The sequence below is a fragment of the Oncorhynchus mykiss genome, chromosome 10 (assembly GCF_057628025.1).
Source record: "Oncorhynchus mykiss isolate SJ-2025 chromosome 10, ASM5762802v1, whole genome shotgun sequence".
Classification (NCBI taxonomy): domain Eukaryota; kingdom Metazoa; phylum Chordata; class Actinopteri; order Salmoniformes; family Salmonidae; genus Oncorhynchus; species Oncorhynchus mykiss.
Window position 1 is genome coordinate 81,797,074 of NC_143031.1, and position 15,688 is coordinate 81,812,761.

General features: G+C 47.9%; 1 protein-coding gene across 1 annotated transcript; it reads right to left on the reverse strand.

The window, feature by feature from the left end:
* Nucleotides 1-817: 817 nt before the first annotated feature.
* Nucleotides 818-15,484, reverse strand: LOC149980498 (5,6-dihydroxyindole-2-carboxylic acid oxidase-like). Its single transcript, XM_090188103.1, has 9 exons — nt 15,380-15,484; nt 11,284-11,642; nt 10,639-10,747; nt 9,157-9,370; nt 8,430-8,634; nt 4,209-4,376; nt 2,660-2,839; nt 2,382-2,528; nt 818-1,695 (listed from the first exon to the last, which is right to left on the reverse strand). Exons 1-9 carry the CDS (start codon nt 15,391-15,393, stop codon nt 1,496-1,498), a joined length of 1,596 nt encoding a protein of 531 aa, XP_090044229.1. The 5' UTR covers nt 15,394-15,484; the 3' UTR covers nt 818-1,495.
* Nucleotides 15,485-15,688: the final 204 nt, after the last annotated feature.

Here is a 15,688-nt window from a genome sequence, read left to right on the forward strand (position 1 = left end):
GGTTAGAGTGTTGGGCCAGTATGCTAAAGTAGTGCATTAGCCTAGTGGTTAGAGTGTTGGGCCAGTATGCTAAAGTAGTGCACTAGCCTAGTGGTTAGAGTGTTGGGCCAGTATGCTAAAGTAGTGCACTAGCCTAGTGGTTAGAGTGTTGGGCCAGTATGCTAAAGTAGTGCTTTAGCCTAGTGGTTAGAGTGTTGGGCCAGTATGCTAAAGTAGTGCTTTAGCCTAGTGGTTAGAGTGTTGGGCCAGTATGCTAAAGTAGTGCACTAGCCTAGTGGTTAGAGTGTTGGGCCAGTATGCTAAAGTAGTGCACTAGCCTAGTGGTTAGAGTGTTGGGCCAGAATGCTAAAGTAGTGCTTTAGCCTAGTGGTTAGAGTGTTGGGCCAGTATGCTAAAGTAATGCACTAGCCTAGTGGTTAGAGTGTTGGGCCAGTATGCTAAAGTAGTGCTTTAGCCTAGTGGTTAGAGTGTTGGGCCAGTATGCTAAAGTAGTGCACTAGCCTAGTGGTTAGAGTGTTGGGCCAGTATGCTAAAGTAGTGCTTTAGCCTAGTGGTTAGAGTGTTGGGCCAGTATGCTAAAGTAGTGCTTTAGCCTAGTGGTTAGAGTGTTGGGCCAGTATGCTAAAGTAGTGCATTAGCCTAGTGGTTAGAGTTTTGGGCCAGTATGCTAAAGTAGTGCTTTAGCCTGGTGGTTAGAGTGTTGGGCCAGTATGCTAAAGTAGTGCTTTAGCCTAGTGGTTAGAGTGTTGGGCCAGTATGCTAAAGTAGTGCATTAGCCTAGTGGTTAGAGTTTTGGGCCAGTATGCTAAAGTAGTGCTTTAGCCTAGTGGTTAGAGTGTTGGGCCAGTATGCTAAAGTAGTGCTTTAGCCTAGTGGTTAGAGTGTTGGGCCAGTATGCTAAAGTAGTGCTTTAGCCTAGTGGTTAGAGTGTTGGGCCAGTAACCCCAAGATCGGTTCCCCCGAGCTGACAAGGTAAAAATCTGTTTGTTCTGCCCCTGAACAAGTCAGTTAACCCCACTGTTCCCCAGTAGGCCGTGATTGTAATTAAGAATTTGTTCTTAACTGACTTGCCTAGTTAAATAAAGGTTAAATAAAAAAATATTATATAGGCTATGGTCTCTGGTCTAAAGTAGTGCACTACATAGGGAATAGGGCTCTGGTCACTAGTAGTTCACTATATAGGGAATAGGGCCCTGGTCTAAAGTAGTGCACTATATAGGGCCCTGGTCACTAGTAGTTCACTATATAGGGAATAGGGCCCTGGTCTAAAGTAGTGCACTACATAGGGAATATGGCTCTGGTCACTAGTAGTTCACTATATAGGGAATAGGGCTCTGGTCACTAGTAGTGCACTATATAGGGAATAGGGCTCTGGTCACTAGTAGTTCACTATATAGGGAATAGGGCCCTGGTCTAAAGTAGTGCACTATATAGGGCTCTGGTCACTAGTAGTGCACTACATAGGGAATAGGGTGCCGGTGGAGACACATGATCTCTACACGACAGACTGGCTCTTGTCCGGCCGTCTGTCTGAGTAGCGACGGAAGGTCTCCCCTAGCAACGGCTCCAGTCCCTCAGCCGAGCGGAAGTAGCGAGCACGCATGGCACACGCGATGACCCCCGACACCACCGCAGCCACCAGCACCGCGGCGACGATCGCTATGGTGATTATCTCAGACAGCGTGTAGGGGCGAGCTGTACGGGGGGGTAAGAGAGGGAAAGCAACAGTTGGCTAAATAAAATACATATATATGAGAACAGCTGAATGTGCAGGTTTTTGCTCTATCCCTGCGCTAGGGTTATCAATATTACAGTTAACAATTAGACTACAGCTACGTCCCAAATGGTTTCCTATTCCGTGAGTAGTCCACACTATTGGGAATAGGGCTCTGGTCACTAGTAGTGCACTATATAGGGAATAGGGCCCTGGTCACTAGTAGTTCACTATATAGGGAATAGGGCTCTGGTCACTAGTAGTGCACTATATAGGGCTCTGGTCACTAGTAGTTCACTATATAGGGCCCTGGTCACTAGTAGTGCACTATATAGGGAATAGTGCTCTGGTCTAAAGTAGTGCACTATATAGGGAATAGGGCTCTGGTCTAAAGTAGTGTACTATATAGGGAATAGGGCTCTGGTCTAAAGTAGTGTACTATATAGGGAATAGGGCCCGGTCTAAAGTAGTGCACTATATAGGGAATAGGGCCCTGGTCACTAGTAGTTCACTATATAGGGAATAGGGGGGCATTTGGAATATAATCAAAGGTCATACAGTCTCTGTGTATGACTCACTGTGCTGTGTGACCTATGTTCTGTCTGTCTGTCTGTCTGTCTGTCTGTCTGTCTGTCTGTCTGTCTGTCTGTCTGTCTGTGTGACTCACTGGGCCATGTGACCTCGTAGGTGTATCCCAGGTTCTCGGGGGCTGTGACGAACATCTCAGCGTTGGTGACGGGGGGCCAGAAGGGAACCATGTTGAACTGTCTGTTGTGACCAATAGGAGCATTCTCCTCCGGGTACACTGCCTCCCCTGGGGGACGACATGAACCTTAGCCGAGAGCTGGCAGTGGCTGGGTGTGGGTCTGCAGACGCTTTCCCCATTGGTCTGTTTGACTGAATTGTTTGTGTTCTGTGATTGGCTGCAGTTGTGACATACTATACCTGGGGCGTGTCGGCTCAGCCACTCATCAAAGATGGCGTCAGTGAAGGTGTGGAGCAGGACAAAGATGGGGTCGTTAGGGGACAGGTGTGTCTGCCCTCCCGTCCCGTTGAGGAACAGGTGAGCCAGGTTATGGAGGCTGCGCACCACTGGGTCATAGCCACCCTGAGGGGCACTGTAGCCTGGAGGGAGGGGAGGAGAGGGGGAGGAGAGAGGAGAGAGAGAGGAGAGGAATGTTCCTGAATCTTCACCCTCTACGGTGTTCCTGAATCCTCACCCTCTACGCTGTTCCTGAATCCTCACCCTCTACGGTGTTCCTGAATCCTCACCCTCTACGGTGTTCCTGAATCCTCACCCTCTACGGTGTTCCTGAATCCTCACCCTCTACGGTGTTCCTGAATCCTCACCCTCTACGGTGTTCCTGAATCCTCACCCTCTACACTGTTCCTGAATCCTCACCCTCTACACTGTTCCTGAATCCTCACCCTCTACGGTGTTCCTGAATCTTCACCCTCTACGGTGTTCCTGAATCTTCACCCTCTACGGTGTTCCTGAATCCTCACCCTCTACGCTGTTCCTGAATCCTCACCCTCTACGGTGTTCCTGAATCCTCACCCTCTACGGTGTTCCTGAATCCTCACCCTCTACGGTGTTCCTGAATCCTCACCCTCTACGGTGTTCCTGAATCCTCACCCTCTACGGTGTTCCTGAATCCTCACCCTCTACGGTGTTCCTGAATCCTCACCCTCTACGGTGTTCCTGAATCCTCACCCTCTACGGTGTTCCTGAATCCTCACCCTCTACGGTGTTCCTGAATCCTCACCCTCTACGGTGTTCCTGAATCCTCACCCTCTACGGTGTTCCTGAATCCTCACCCTCTACGGTGTTCCTGAATCCTCACCCTCTACGGTGTTCCTGAATCCTCACCCTCTACGGTGTTCCTGAATCCTCACCCTCTACACTGTTCCTGAATCCTCACCCTCTACGGTGTTCCTGAATCTTCACCCTCTACGGTGTTCCTGAATCTTCACCCTCTACGGTGTTCCTGAATCCTCACCCTCTACGCTGTTCCTGAATCCTCACCCTCTACGGTGTTCCTGAATCCTCACCCTCTACGGTGTTCCTGAATCCTCACCCTCTACACTGTTCCTGAATCCTCACCCTCTACACTGTTCCTGAATCCTCACCCTCTACGGTGTTCCTGAATCTTCACCCTCTACGGTGTTCCTGAATCTTCACCCTCTACGGTGTTCCTGAATCCTCACCCTCTACGCTGTTCCTGAATCCTCACCCTCTACGGTGTTCCTGAATCCTCACCCTCTACGGTGTTCCTGAATCCTCACCCTCTACGGTGTTCCTGAATCCTCACCCTCTACGGTGTTCCTGAATCCTCACCCTCTACGGTGTTCCTGAATCCTCACCCTCTACACTGTTCCTGAATCCTCACCCTCTACACTGTTCCTGAATCCTCACCCTCTACACTGTTCCTGAATCCTCACCCTCTACGGTGTTCCTGAATCCTCACCCTCTACGGTGTTCCTGAATCCTCACCCTCTACGGTGTTCCTGAAGCTCTCTGAAGAGGTGGAGTAGTAAGGTGGGGTATCGAAGGTTTTCAGGTCCAGACAGTCCACTACATCCTGGGGTTCAGGCAGCCTCTGCACCATGGGTCGCGCCACGTTACCGGCTGGGTTCCTCCTGATGGGACTGGTCTCTGAATCTATAGGGTCATAGGTAAGGGTTTAGGGGTCACATGTCTGAATCTATAGGGTCATAGGTTAGGGGTCACAGGTCTCTGAATCTAAAGGGTCATAGGTTAGGGATCACAGGTCTCTGAATCTATAGAGTAATAGGTTAGGGGTTATGGGTCACAGGTTTCTGAATCTATAGAGTCATAGTTTAGGGGTTTGGGGTCCCAGGTCTCTGAATCTATAGGATCATAGGTTAGGGGTCACAGGTCTCTGAATCTATAGGGTCATAGGTTAGGGTTTAGGGGTCACAGGTCTCTGAATCTATAGGGGTCATAGGTTAGGCTTTAGGCGTCACAGGTCTCTGAATCTATAGGGGTTAGCGGTCACAAGTCTCTGAAACTATAGGGGTCATAGGTTAGGCTTTAGGCGTCACAGGTCTCTGAATCAATACGGGTTAGGGGTTAGGGGTCACAGGTCTCTGAATTTATAGGGCACAGAGGGTTGACATGTCAAAAAGTATTGGACTAGTCTCTTAACTTAGAGATGGTCAACGTCCACATTTAACATGTATGAATCTCAAATGGTTCACTATTCACAGTGTAGTGCACTTCTGTTGACAGAACTCTATGGGTACCCAAGGGCACCATTCCCTCTATAGTGCACTTCTGTTGACAGAACTCTATGGGTACCCAAGGGCACCATTCCCTCTATAGTGCACTTCTGTTGACAGAACTCTATGGGTACCCAAGGGCACCATTCCCTCTATAGTGCACTTCTGTTGACAGAACTCTATGGGTACCCAAGGGCACCATTCCCTCTATAGTGCACTCCTGTTGACAGAACTCTATGGGTACCCAAGGGCACCATTCCCTCTATAGTGCACTTCTGTTGACAGAAGTAGTGCACTATAAAGGGAATAGGGAGGTTTTCTCTGGGCAAAGTCAAACTCCGTGGCTCTGTCTGAAAACGTAGGCTTAACTAGCCTTTAAACCCTTGATTCCTTCTGTCCTTGATTCCTTCTGTCCTTGATTCCTTCTGTCCTTGATTCCTCCTGTCCTTGATTCCTTCTGTCCTTGATTCCTTCTGTCCTTGATTCCCCCTGTCCTTGATTCCTTCTGTCCTTGATTCCTCCTGTCTTTGATTCCTCCTGTCTTTGATTCCTTCTGTCCTTGATTCCTCCTGTCCTTGATTCCTTCTGTCCTTGATTCCTCCTGTCTTTGATTCCTTCTGTCCTTGATTCCTTCTGTCCTTGATTCCTCCTGTCTTTGATTCCTTCTGTCCTTGATTCCTCCTGTCCTTGATTCCTCCTGTCCTTGATTCCTCCTGTCCTTGATTCCTTCTGTCCTTGATTCCTTAATTATTCCTCACCTTCCTCTCAAAGGTCACTGGAGGAGGGGCTCAAAGGGGAAGGACCTTGATTGGATACTTTCCTCCAATGAGCTTTGAGAGGGAGGCAAGGAATTTAGGAATCAAATCAAGGATTCAACGGTTAGTTATGATTTCAGTTATGATTTTTAGGTCATGTGGTCACTGGTCAGGAAAATCTCACACACACACACACACACACACACACACACACACACACACACACACACACACACACACACACACACACACACGCACACACACACACACACACACACAAGGAGATATTGCATAGCTGTGTGCTGTCTATCTGTCCATTTGAGTGTAATTCCTCTTGATTAAAGAGAACCAGTAGACTGTCAGACTTCTTCCTCCTTAGCCTCATAGCGCCCATATTAGGAAGTCACATGACCACAATGTGTTGTTCCCTGTGTACTGAGGTAAAGAGGATCAGCTAGGAGACAGACTGGAAAGCTACTAGATATCACTGAGCAGGTCACACACCCTCCCTCCTCTCATGTTCTGTCAGGTCACACACCCTCACTCCTCTCATGTTCTGTCAGGTCACACACCCTCACTCCTCTCATGTTCTGTCAGGTCACACACCCTCACTCCTCTCATGTTCTGTCAGGTCACACACCCTCACTCCTCTGATGTTCTGTCAGGTCACACCCTCACTCCTCTCATGTTCTGCCAGGTCACACACCCTCACTCCTCTCATGTTCTGTCAGGTCACACACCCTCACTCCTCATGTTCTGTCAGGTCACACCCTCACTCCTCTCATGTTCTGTCAGGTCACACACCTTCCCTCCTCTCATGTTCTGTCAGGTCACACACCCTCACTCCTCTCATGTTCTGTCAGGTCACACACCCTCACTCCTCTCATGTTCTGTCAGGTCACACACCCTCACTCCTCTCATGTTCTGTCAGGTCACACACCCTCACTCCTCTGATGTTCTGTCAGGTCACACCCTCACTCCTCTCATGTTCTGCCAGGTCACACACCCTCACTCCTCTCATGTTCTGTCAGGTCACACACCCTCACTCCTCATGTTCTGTCAGGTCACACCCTCACTCCTCTCATGTTCTGTCAGGTCACACACCCTCACTCCTCTGATGTTCTGTCAGGTCACACACCCTCACTCCTCATGTTCTGTCAGGTCACACACCCTCACTCCTCTGATGTTCTGTCAGGTCACACACTCTCACTCCTCTGATGTTCTGTCAGGTCACACACCCTCACTCCTCTGATGTTCTGTCAGGTCACACACCCTCACTCCTCATGTTCTGTCAGGTCACACACCTTCACTCCTCATGTTCTGTCAGGTCACACACCCTCACTCCTCTGATGTTCTGTCAGGTCACACACCCTCACTCCTCATGTTCTGTCAGGTCACACACCCTCACTCCTCATGTTCTGTCAGGTCACACACCCTCACTCCTCTCATGTTCTGTCAGGTCACAATTCTAACTAAAATCTCCCCAATCGATGCAATTTTGAATCTCTAGGAAATTGTAGGACATTTACTGAGATGAAAGTAGTGAGTGTTGTAATCTGTCCCGGATTATACATACCAACCAGACTAATCTCCTAATCTGGAGTCATGTGAATGTAGATTATACTACTGATTCCTTAGTCCAGACCTTCAGAACCCTGTTGTTCATTGTGTTTAGTTATAATTCCTTCCAAAGCCCAGAGAAATCACATGTCAGCACTACTTCTAACAGGTCCAATCAAAATCACTGTTACAGATGGTTCCCTCTATCCAGAGTGGCACAGTCTGGGGTGTGTTTCTGTCAGTTTCCCTGGGCCAGATCAGTCTGGGGTGTGTTTCTGTCAGTTTCCCTGGCCCAGATCAGTCTGGGGTGTGTTACTGTCAGTTTCCCTGCATCAGATCAGTCTGGGGTGTGTTACTGTCACTTTCCCTGCCCCAGATCAGTCTGGGGTGTGTTACTGTCAGTTTCCCTGCCCCAGATCAGTCTGGGGTGTGTTACTGTCAGTTTCCCTGCCCCAGATCAGTCTGGGGTGTGTTACTATCAGTTTCCCTGGCCCAGATCAGTCTGGGGTGAGTTTCTGTCATTTTCCCTGGCCCAGATCAGTCTGGGGTGTGTTACTGTCAGTTTCCCTGCCTCAGATCAGTCTGGGGTGTGTTACTGTCAGTTTCCCTGCATCAGATCAGTCTGGTGTGTGTTACTGTCAGTTTCCCTGCCCCAGATCAGTCCGGGGTGAGTTACTGTCAGTTTCCCTGCCCCAGATCAGTCTGGGGTGAGTTACTGTCAGTTTCCCTGCCCCAGATCAGTCTGGGGTGTGTTACTGTCAGTTTCCCTGCCCCAGATCAGTCTGGGGTGTGTTACTGTCAGTTTCCCTGTCCCAGATCAGTCTGGGGTGTGTTACTGTCAGTTTCCCTGCCCCAGATCAGTCTGGGGTGTGTTACTGTCAGTTTCCCTGCCTCAGATTTAGCCTAGTGCTGGACTAGAAAAGCATGCTCAGTCACCAAGCACAGGGTTAGTAAAAAGGGTTAGTCATCACTGTTACAGATGGTTCCTATAGTGTCGTAGTGTTTACAAGGTGTTAGGACATCTCATGCTCACTGTTACAGATGGTTCCTATAGTGTCGTAGTGTTTACAAGGTGTTAGGACATCTCATGCTCACTGTTACAGATGGTTCCCAGAGTGTCATAGTGTTTACAAGGTGTTAGGACATATCATGCTCACTGTTACAGATGGTTCCCAGAGTGTCGTAGTCCTCGACACTCTCACAGATCACCCTCCACTGGGAGAAGACAGAGTTGGGGCTGAGGCTGTTCATATCAAAGGCAGACCTGGCTCCTAGGAGGTCGTCAGTACACACCTCACACTCACTGCCGCCGATGGCAAAGTTCCAGTAGGGGAGGGCAAAGGTGGCATCACCCAACATGTCCTGGAGAGGATGGAGGGATTGAGCGGATGGAGGGGATGGAGAGATTGAGGGGATGGAGGGATGGAGAGATTGAGGGGATGGAGAGATTGAAGGGATTGAGGGGATGGAGAGATTGAGAGGATGGAGAGATTGAGGGGATTGAGGGGATAGAGAGATGGAGAGATTGAGAGGATGGAGAGGATGGGAGGGATGGAGAGATGGAGGAATGGAGAGATGGAGTGATGGAGGGATGAATGGGGTGGAGAGATGGAGGAATGGAGAGATGGAGGGATGAATGGGGTGGAGAGATGGAGAGATGGAGGAATGGAGAGATGGAGGGATGAATGGGGTGGAGAGATGGAGAGATTGAGGGGATGGAGAGATGGAGAGATTGAGGGGGTGGCGAGATACTCGATTCTGATTGGTCGAGAGAGTGTTTTACAATGTTTGAGACACACACTCTCTCTTTCTTTTCTCTCTCTCTCACACACACACACACACACACACACACACATACACTTCGTACCCCCTTCTTTCACTCACCTGCATATCTCTCTCCAGCTGCAGCAGGTGGAACCTGTGCCAGGTGACAAATCCCGGGCCTTCGTGAGAAAAGTCCACACCCCCAAAGCTAGCCTGCCCCGCCCCCATGTAGGTCTTGCTGACAGAGTAGTAGTGGGTCCACACAAAGTAGTTATAGATGGTGACGTTGTCAAACTGAGGGGTGTTACCGTCCGGACCGTACACTTCCTGGTAACTGTAGAGAGATGAGGATTTATCAATGACAATGTGGCAAAGTGGAGTTTAATGCAGAACCAAGCTCCCACCCAATTCTCTAACCTCTAGCCTCTAAATCTATAACCTCTATAGCCTCCAATCTCTTACCAACAGCCTCCAATTCTCTAACCTACAGTCTCCAATTCTCTAACCTCTAGCCTCCAATTCTCTAACCTACAGCCTCCAATTCTCTAACCTACAGCCTCCAATTCTGCCTCCAATTCTCTAGCCTCCAATTCTCTAACCTACAGCCTCCAATTCTCTAACCTACAGCCTCCAATTATCTAACCTACAGCCTCCAATCTCTAACCTACAACCTCCAATTCTCTAATCTCTAGCCTCCAATTCTCTAAGCTACAGCCTCCAATTCTCTAACCTCTAGCCTCCAATTCTCTTAACTCTAGCCTCCAATTATCTTACCTATAGCCTCCAATTCTCTAACCTACAGCCTCCAAGTCTCTAACCTACAGCCTCCAATTCTCTAACCTACAGCCTCCAATTCTCTAACCTACAGCCTCCAAGTCTCTAACCTACAGCCTCCAATTCTCTAACCTCTAGCCTCCAATTCTCTTACCTCTAGCCTCCAATTCTCTTCCCGCTAGCCTCCAATTCTCTTACCTATAGCCTCCAATTCTCTAACCTACAGCCTACAATTCTCTAACCTCTAGCCTCCAATTCTCTAACCTCTAGCCTCCAATTCTCTAACCTCTAGCCTCCATTTCTCTTACCTCTAGCCTCCAATTCTCTTACCTCTAGCCTCCAATTCTCTTACCTATAGCCTCCAATTATCTAACCTACAGCCTACAATTCTCTAACCTCTAGCCTCCAATTCTCTTACCTCTAGCCTCCAATTCTCTTACCTATAGCCTCCAAACTCTAACCTACAGCCTCCAATTCTCTAACCTACAGCCTCCAAACCTCTATTCTCTAGCCTCCAATTCTCTAACCTACAGCCTCCAAACCTCTATTCTCTAGCCTCCAATTCTCTAACCTACAGCCTCCAAACCTCTATTCTCTAGCCTCCAATTCTCTAACCTACAGCCTCCAAACCTCTATTCTCTAGCCTCCAATTCTCTAACCTAGAGCCTCCAAACCTCTATTCTCTAGCCTCCAGTTCTCCAACGAATGAGATTATATTTGATCTAAACAGATGAGTGGTGATGAAGTTTCAGTTATTTGGTTCCGATGCACAATCAGATCGAAGCAATCGATCTGCGATCATTAAGATAAGATCACAGCACTGGTTACCGTCGTGTGCAGATGACCAGGTCAGGGTGGACGGTCCTCTTGGCCTGGTCCAGAGAGTTCACAAACGCCTGCTTCTCTGCTGAACTCATCTGCATCACATTCCTCCTGACTGGAGAGAGAAAGGGAGGGATGGAGGCAGGGAGGATGGAGAGAGGGAGGGAGGGAGGCAGGGAGGATGGAGAGAGGGATGGAGGGAGGGAGGGAAGCAGGGAAGTAGGAACGGATGGAGGATGGAGGGAGGGAGGATGGAGGATGAAGGGAGGGATGGAGGGAGGCAGGGAGGATGGAGGGAGGGAGGGAGGATGGAGGGATGGAGGAAGGGAGGGAAGCAGGGAGGGAGGATGGAGGCAGGGAGGGAGGGAAGCAGGGAGGGAGGATGGAGGGAAGCAGGGAGGGAGGGAAGCAGGGAGGGAGGATGGAGGGAGGGAGGATGGAGGGAAGGAGGGAAATAAAGGAGGGAGATGCATCAAATATTGTATGTTAGAAACTGTAGATCCCTGATAAAGAAATACATGGATGTATGAAGAAAACCTAGAATAAATATATTTATTATCTATTTTATTTTATTTTAAAGGAAGTAGGAAAGAGAGTAAAGAAAGAGACTATATCCAATCAGATAAATAAATCCACCTCCCTCTCTCTTACCCACAGATATCCTCTGATCACAGTTAGGTCCAGTGAGTCCATACCGGCACCGGCCACAGTTATACCCCGCAAAGCTCCCCTTACACCGGCACGTCCGGTTAAAGAACCTTAACGGCCAGCGTTCCCGGTCGTCCCGGCCGTCATGTGGGTACTGGGGCCCGTGGCGGTGGCTGTCGGCAGCTACGGACACACACTGACCCCTCGCTGTGGCAGAACCACACTCGTCGTCCAGGGCTCCAGTGGGAGAGGGGCAGCACTGGCCGCTCCGTAGCCCCGCTGAGGTGACACATTCTCTGGGGAACTGTGCCAGGGTCCACGGGGTCAGAGCCACCACCACCAGGAGACCCAGCCAACACATACTGGAGCAGGGAGAGAGAGAGAGAGATCATTACAACTCTGTATATATACGTAATATGACATTTGAAATGTCTTTGTTCTATTAGTGTAATGTTTACTCTAAATGTGTTTTGTTTATTTAACTTTTGTTTATTATATTCTTCACTTTCTTTGGCAAAACATATGTTTCCAAGCCCTTGAATTGAATTGAGAGGAAGTGAGAGCAGAGCCGAGAGAGAAACAGAGAAGAGCAGAGCAGAGAGAGAGGAAGTGAGAGCAGAGCAGAGAGAGAAACAAAGGAGAGCAGAGCAGAGAGAGAGAGAGAGAGGAGAGCGTCAACAGGGATATGCATCAACAGCAACCTTGGGAAAATTCTCTGCTTTATCATTAACAGCAGACTCATACATTTCCTCAGTGAAAACTAAATGTACTGAGCAAATGTCAAAATGACTTTTTATCAAATTATTGTACGACAGACCACATATTCACCCTGCACACCCTAATTAACAAACAAACAAACCAAAACAAAGGCAAAGTCTTCTCATGCCTTGTTGATTTCAAAAAAGCCTTCGACTCAATCTGGCATGAGGGTCTGCTATACAAATTGATGGAAAGTGGTGTTGGGGGTAAAACATACGACATTATAAAATCAAGTGTTTTATAAAAACAAGTGTTTTTGGGGGGGAGATCTGGCTAAAAATACTTGAATCAGTTATAGAACCCATTGCCCTTTATGGTTGTGGGGTCTGGGGTCTGCTCACCAACCAAGAATTCACAAAATGGGACAAACACCAAATATATATATTTATTTAACAGGCAAGTCAGTTAGGAACAAATTCTTATTTTCAATGACGGCCTAGGAACAGTTGGTTAACTGCCTTCTTCAGGACAACAGATTTTTACATTGTCAGCTCAGAGATTTGATCTTGCAACCTTTCGGTTATTAATCCAACGCTCTAACCACTAGGCTACCTGCCGCCCTGAAACTGAGACTCAAAGCAAGCTGGTCCTGGGGCGCTGTTCACAAACACACCTCACAGAGCCCCAGGACAACAGCACAATTAGACCCAACCAAATCATGAGAAAACTAAAATATAATTACGTGACACATTGGAAAGAATTTACAAAAAAACAGAGCAAACTAGAATACTATTTGGCCCTTAAACAGAGAGCACACAGTGGCAGAATACCTGACCACTGTGACTGACCCTAAATTAAGGAAAGCTTTGACTATGTACAGACTCAGTGAGTATAGCCTTGCTATTGAGAAAGGCCACCGTAGGCAGACCTGGCTCTTAAGAGAATACAGGCTATGTGCTCACTGCCCACAAAATGAGGTGGAAACTGAGCTGCACTTCCTAACCTCCTGCCCAATGTATGACCATATTAGAGACACATATTTCCCTCAGATTACACAGACCCACAAAGAATTCGAAAACAAATCCAATTTTGATAAACTCCCATATCTACTGGGTGAAATTCCACAGTGTGCCATCACAGCAGCAAGATTTGTGACCTGTTGCCACGAGAAAAGGGCAACCAGTGAAGAACAAACACCATTGTAAATACAACCCATATTTATGCTTATTTATTTTCCCTTGTGTACTTTAACCATTTGTACATCGTTACAACACTGTATATATATACATAATATGACAGTTGTAATGTCTTTATTGTTTTGAAACTTCTGTATGTGTAATGTTTACTGTTCATTTGTATTGTTTATTTCACTTTTGTATATTATGTACCTCACTTGCTTTGGCAATGTTAACACATGTTTCCCATGCCAATAAAGCCCTTGAATTGAATTGAATTGAGAGACAGAGAGAGAGAGAGAGAGAGAGAGAGAGAGATGTAGTTAGAGAGTTGAAACAAAGGCTGGTGCATTTTTGAGTGCCAAGCCCAGCTCAGCCTAGACTCCACGCTCATCAGATATCAGATTTTCACAAAGGATTGGAGATGTTTTCTTGCCCAGACGTATGCCAGCTCCAGCACATCTCTTTTATCTCTGAAATGAATCATTCCCTTTGTTATAATTCCCTTTCCCTCCCGAATAACTTATCGAGCCAAAGACAACAAACAACTTCTACTTTCTGAACAATTATCAAAAGTGTTCTAGGATTTGCAAGGACCCTGTTTATACGCCCCCCCCCCCCCCCCCCCCCCCCCCCCTCCCAAAACACACAATCACATAGACATGTTAAAAAGCAACTAGATAACAGAGAGGATTAGACAGATTGACGGCTGTGTCTTGATTCTGTGGGTGGTTGTGCGACACACAAATCTCTCCTCCAACTCAGAGAGACAAATCATACGTGAGCTTGGTTCCGCAACTGATTATCACGAGTGGCACAGCGGTCTGAGACACTGCATTTCAGTACTAGAGGCGTCACTACAGACACCCTGGTTCAAATCCAGACTGTATCACAGCGGTCTGAGACACTGCATCTCAGTACTAGAGGCGTCACTACAGACCCTGGTTCAAATCCAGACTGTATCACAGCGGTCTAAGACACTGCATCTCAGTAGTAGAGGCGTCACTACAGACACCCTGGTTCAAATCCAGACTGTATAATAGTCCCATAGTGAGATGCACAATTGGCCCAGCATCGTCCGGGTTATGCTGTTGTAAACCGTCAATGTAAATAATAATTTGTTCTTAACTGATTTGTTAAATAAAGTTTTTTTTTTTAATCCCACCGCCTATAAGATTCTCAGTTTCTCTCAGTGATGTTTCACTGAATGGAAACGATGTCCAGCTGTCTGACGAAGGAGAATCTCCTTCACCCATAAACTCAATCCACTGTCTTTGTAGCCTACTATAAATAAACAAGCAATCTGTTGTTCTCCCATATAATACCAGACAATTTAAATATCTATAGACCCATAAAATAAATATCAATATATAATTCCTTATCAAACCTGTCGCTGTATTTCATTAGTTAGCTAGGCAAGTCAGTAAAGAACACACGGACTAGGAACAGTGGGTTAACTGCCTTGTTCAGGGGCAGAACGACCGGTTTTTACCTAGTCAGCTCGGGGATTTGATGTAGCAACCTTCTGGTTACTAGTCCAACACTCTAACCACTAGGCTACTAGGCTACCAGCCGCCCCTCTAACCACTAGGCTACTAGGCTACCTGCCGCCCCTCTAACCACTAGGCTACTAGGCTACCTGCCGCCCCTCTAACCACTAGGCTACCTGCCACCCCTCTAACCACTAGGCTACCTGCCACCCCTCTAACCACTAGGCTACCTGCCACCCCTCTAACCACTAGGCTACTAGGCTACCTGCCGCCCCTGTATCGTAGTGACATCAATACGATACAAATATACAGATCATACAAAACTAATGATGGTAAGTCAATAAATTAGTTAAATAGATGAATGAATTAACAACTAACCTGTTGCTGTTTCCTACCTGTTGCTGTTTCCTACCTGTTGCTGTTTCCTACCTGTTGCTGTTTCCTACCTGTTGCTGTTTCCTACCTGTTGCTGTCTCCTACCTGTTGCTGTTTCCTACCTGTTGCTGGTTCCTACATGTTGCTGTTTCCTACCTGTTGTTGTCTCCTACCTGTTGTTGTCTCCTACCTGTTGCTGTTTCCTACCCGTTGCTGTTTCCTACCCGTTGCTGGTTCCTACCCGTTGCTGGTTCCTACCCGTTGTTGTTTCCTACCCGTTGCTGTTTCCTACCCGTTGCTGTCTCCAACCTGTTGCTGGTTCCTACCTGTTGCTGTCTCCTACTTGTTGCTGTATCCTACCTGTGGTAGTGCATGCTGTTCCTCTGTCTCAGTCCAACTGATCACCCACTAGGGACGGCCCATTGGCCCCTTCTCTCTCATATAGCCTACTGCTCACACACACACACACACTCTGCCGCATGACTAGGCCTTTCCTCCCTGAGCCCCCCACACACACACACACACACCACACCTCGCCTCGTGATTCAACCCAACCCAGCTGGAGGCCAATCTGGGAGTTCACTCACACACAAACCCGAGATCCTACTACCATGGAACCCACACACACACACCCTGAGGAAATACCACAGGACGGCCCATACTGAGATC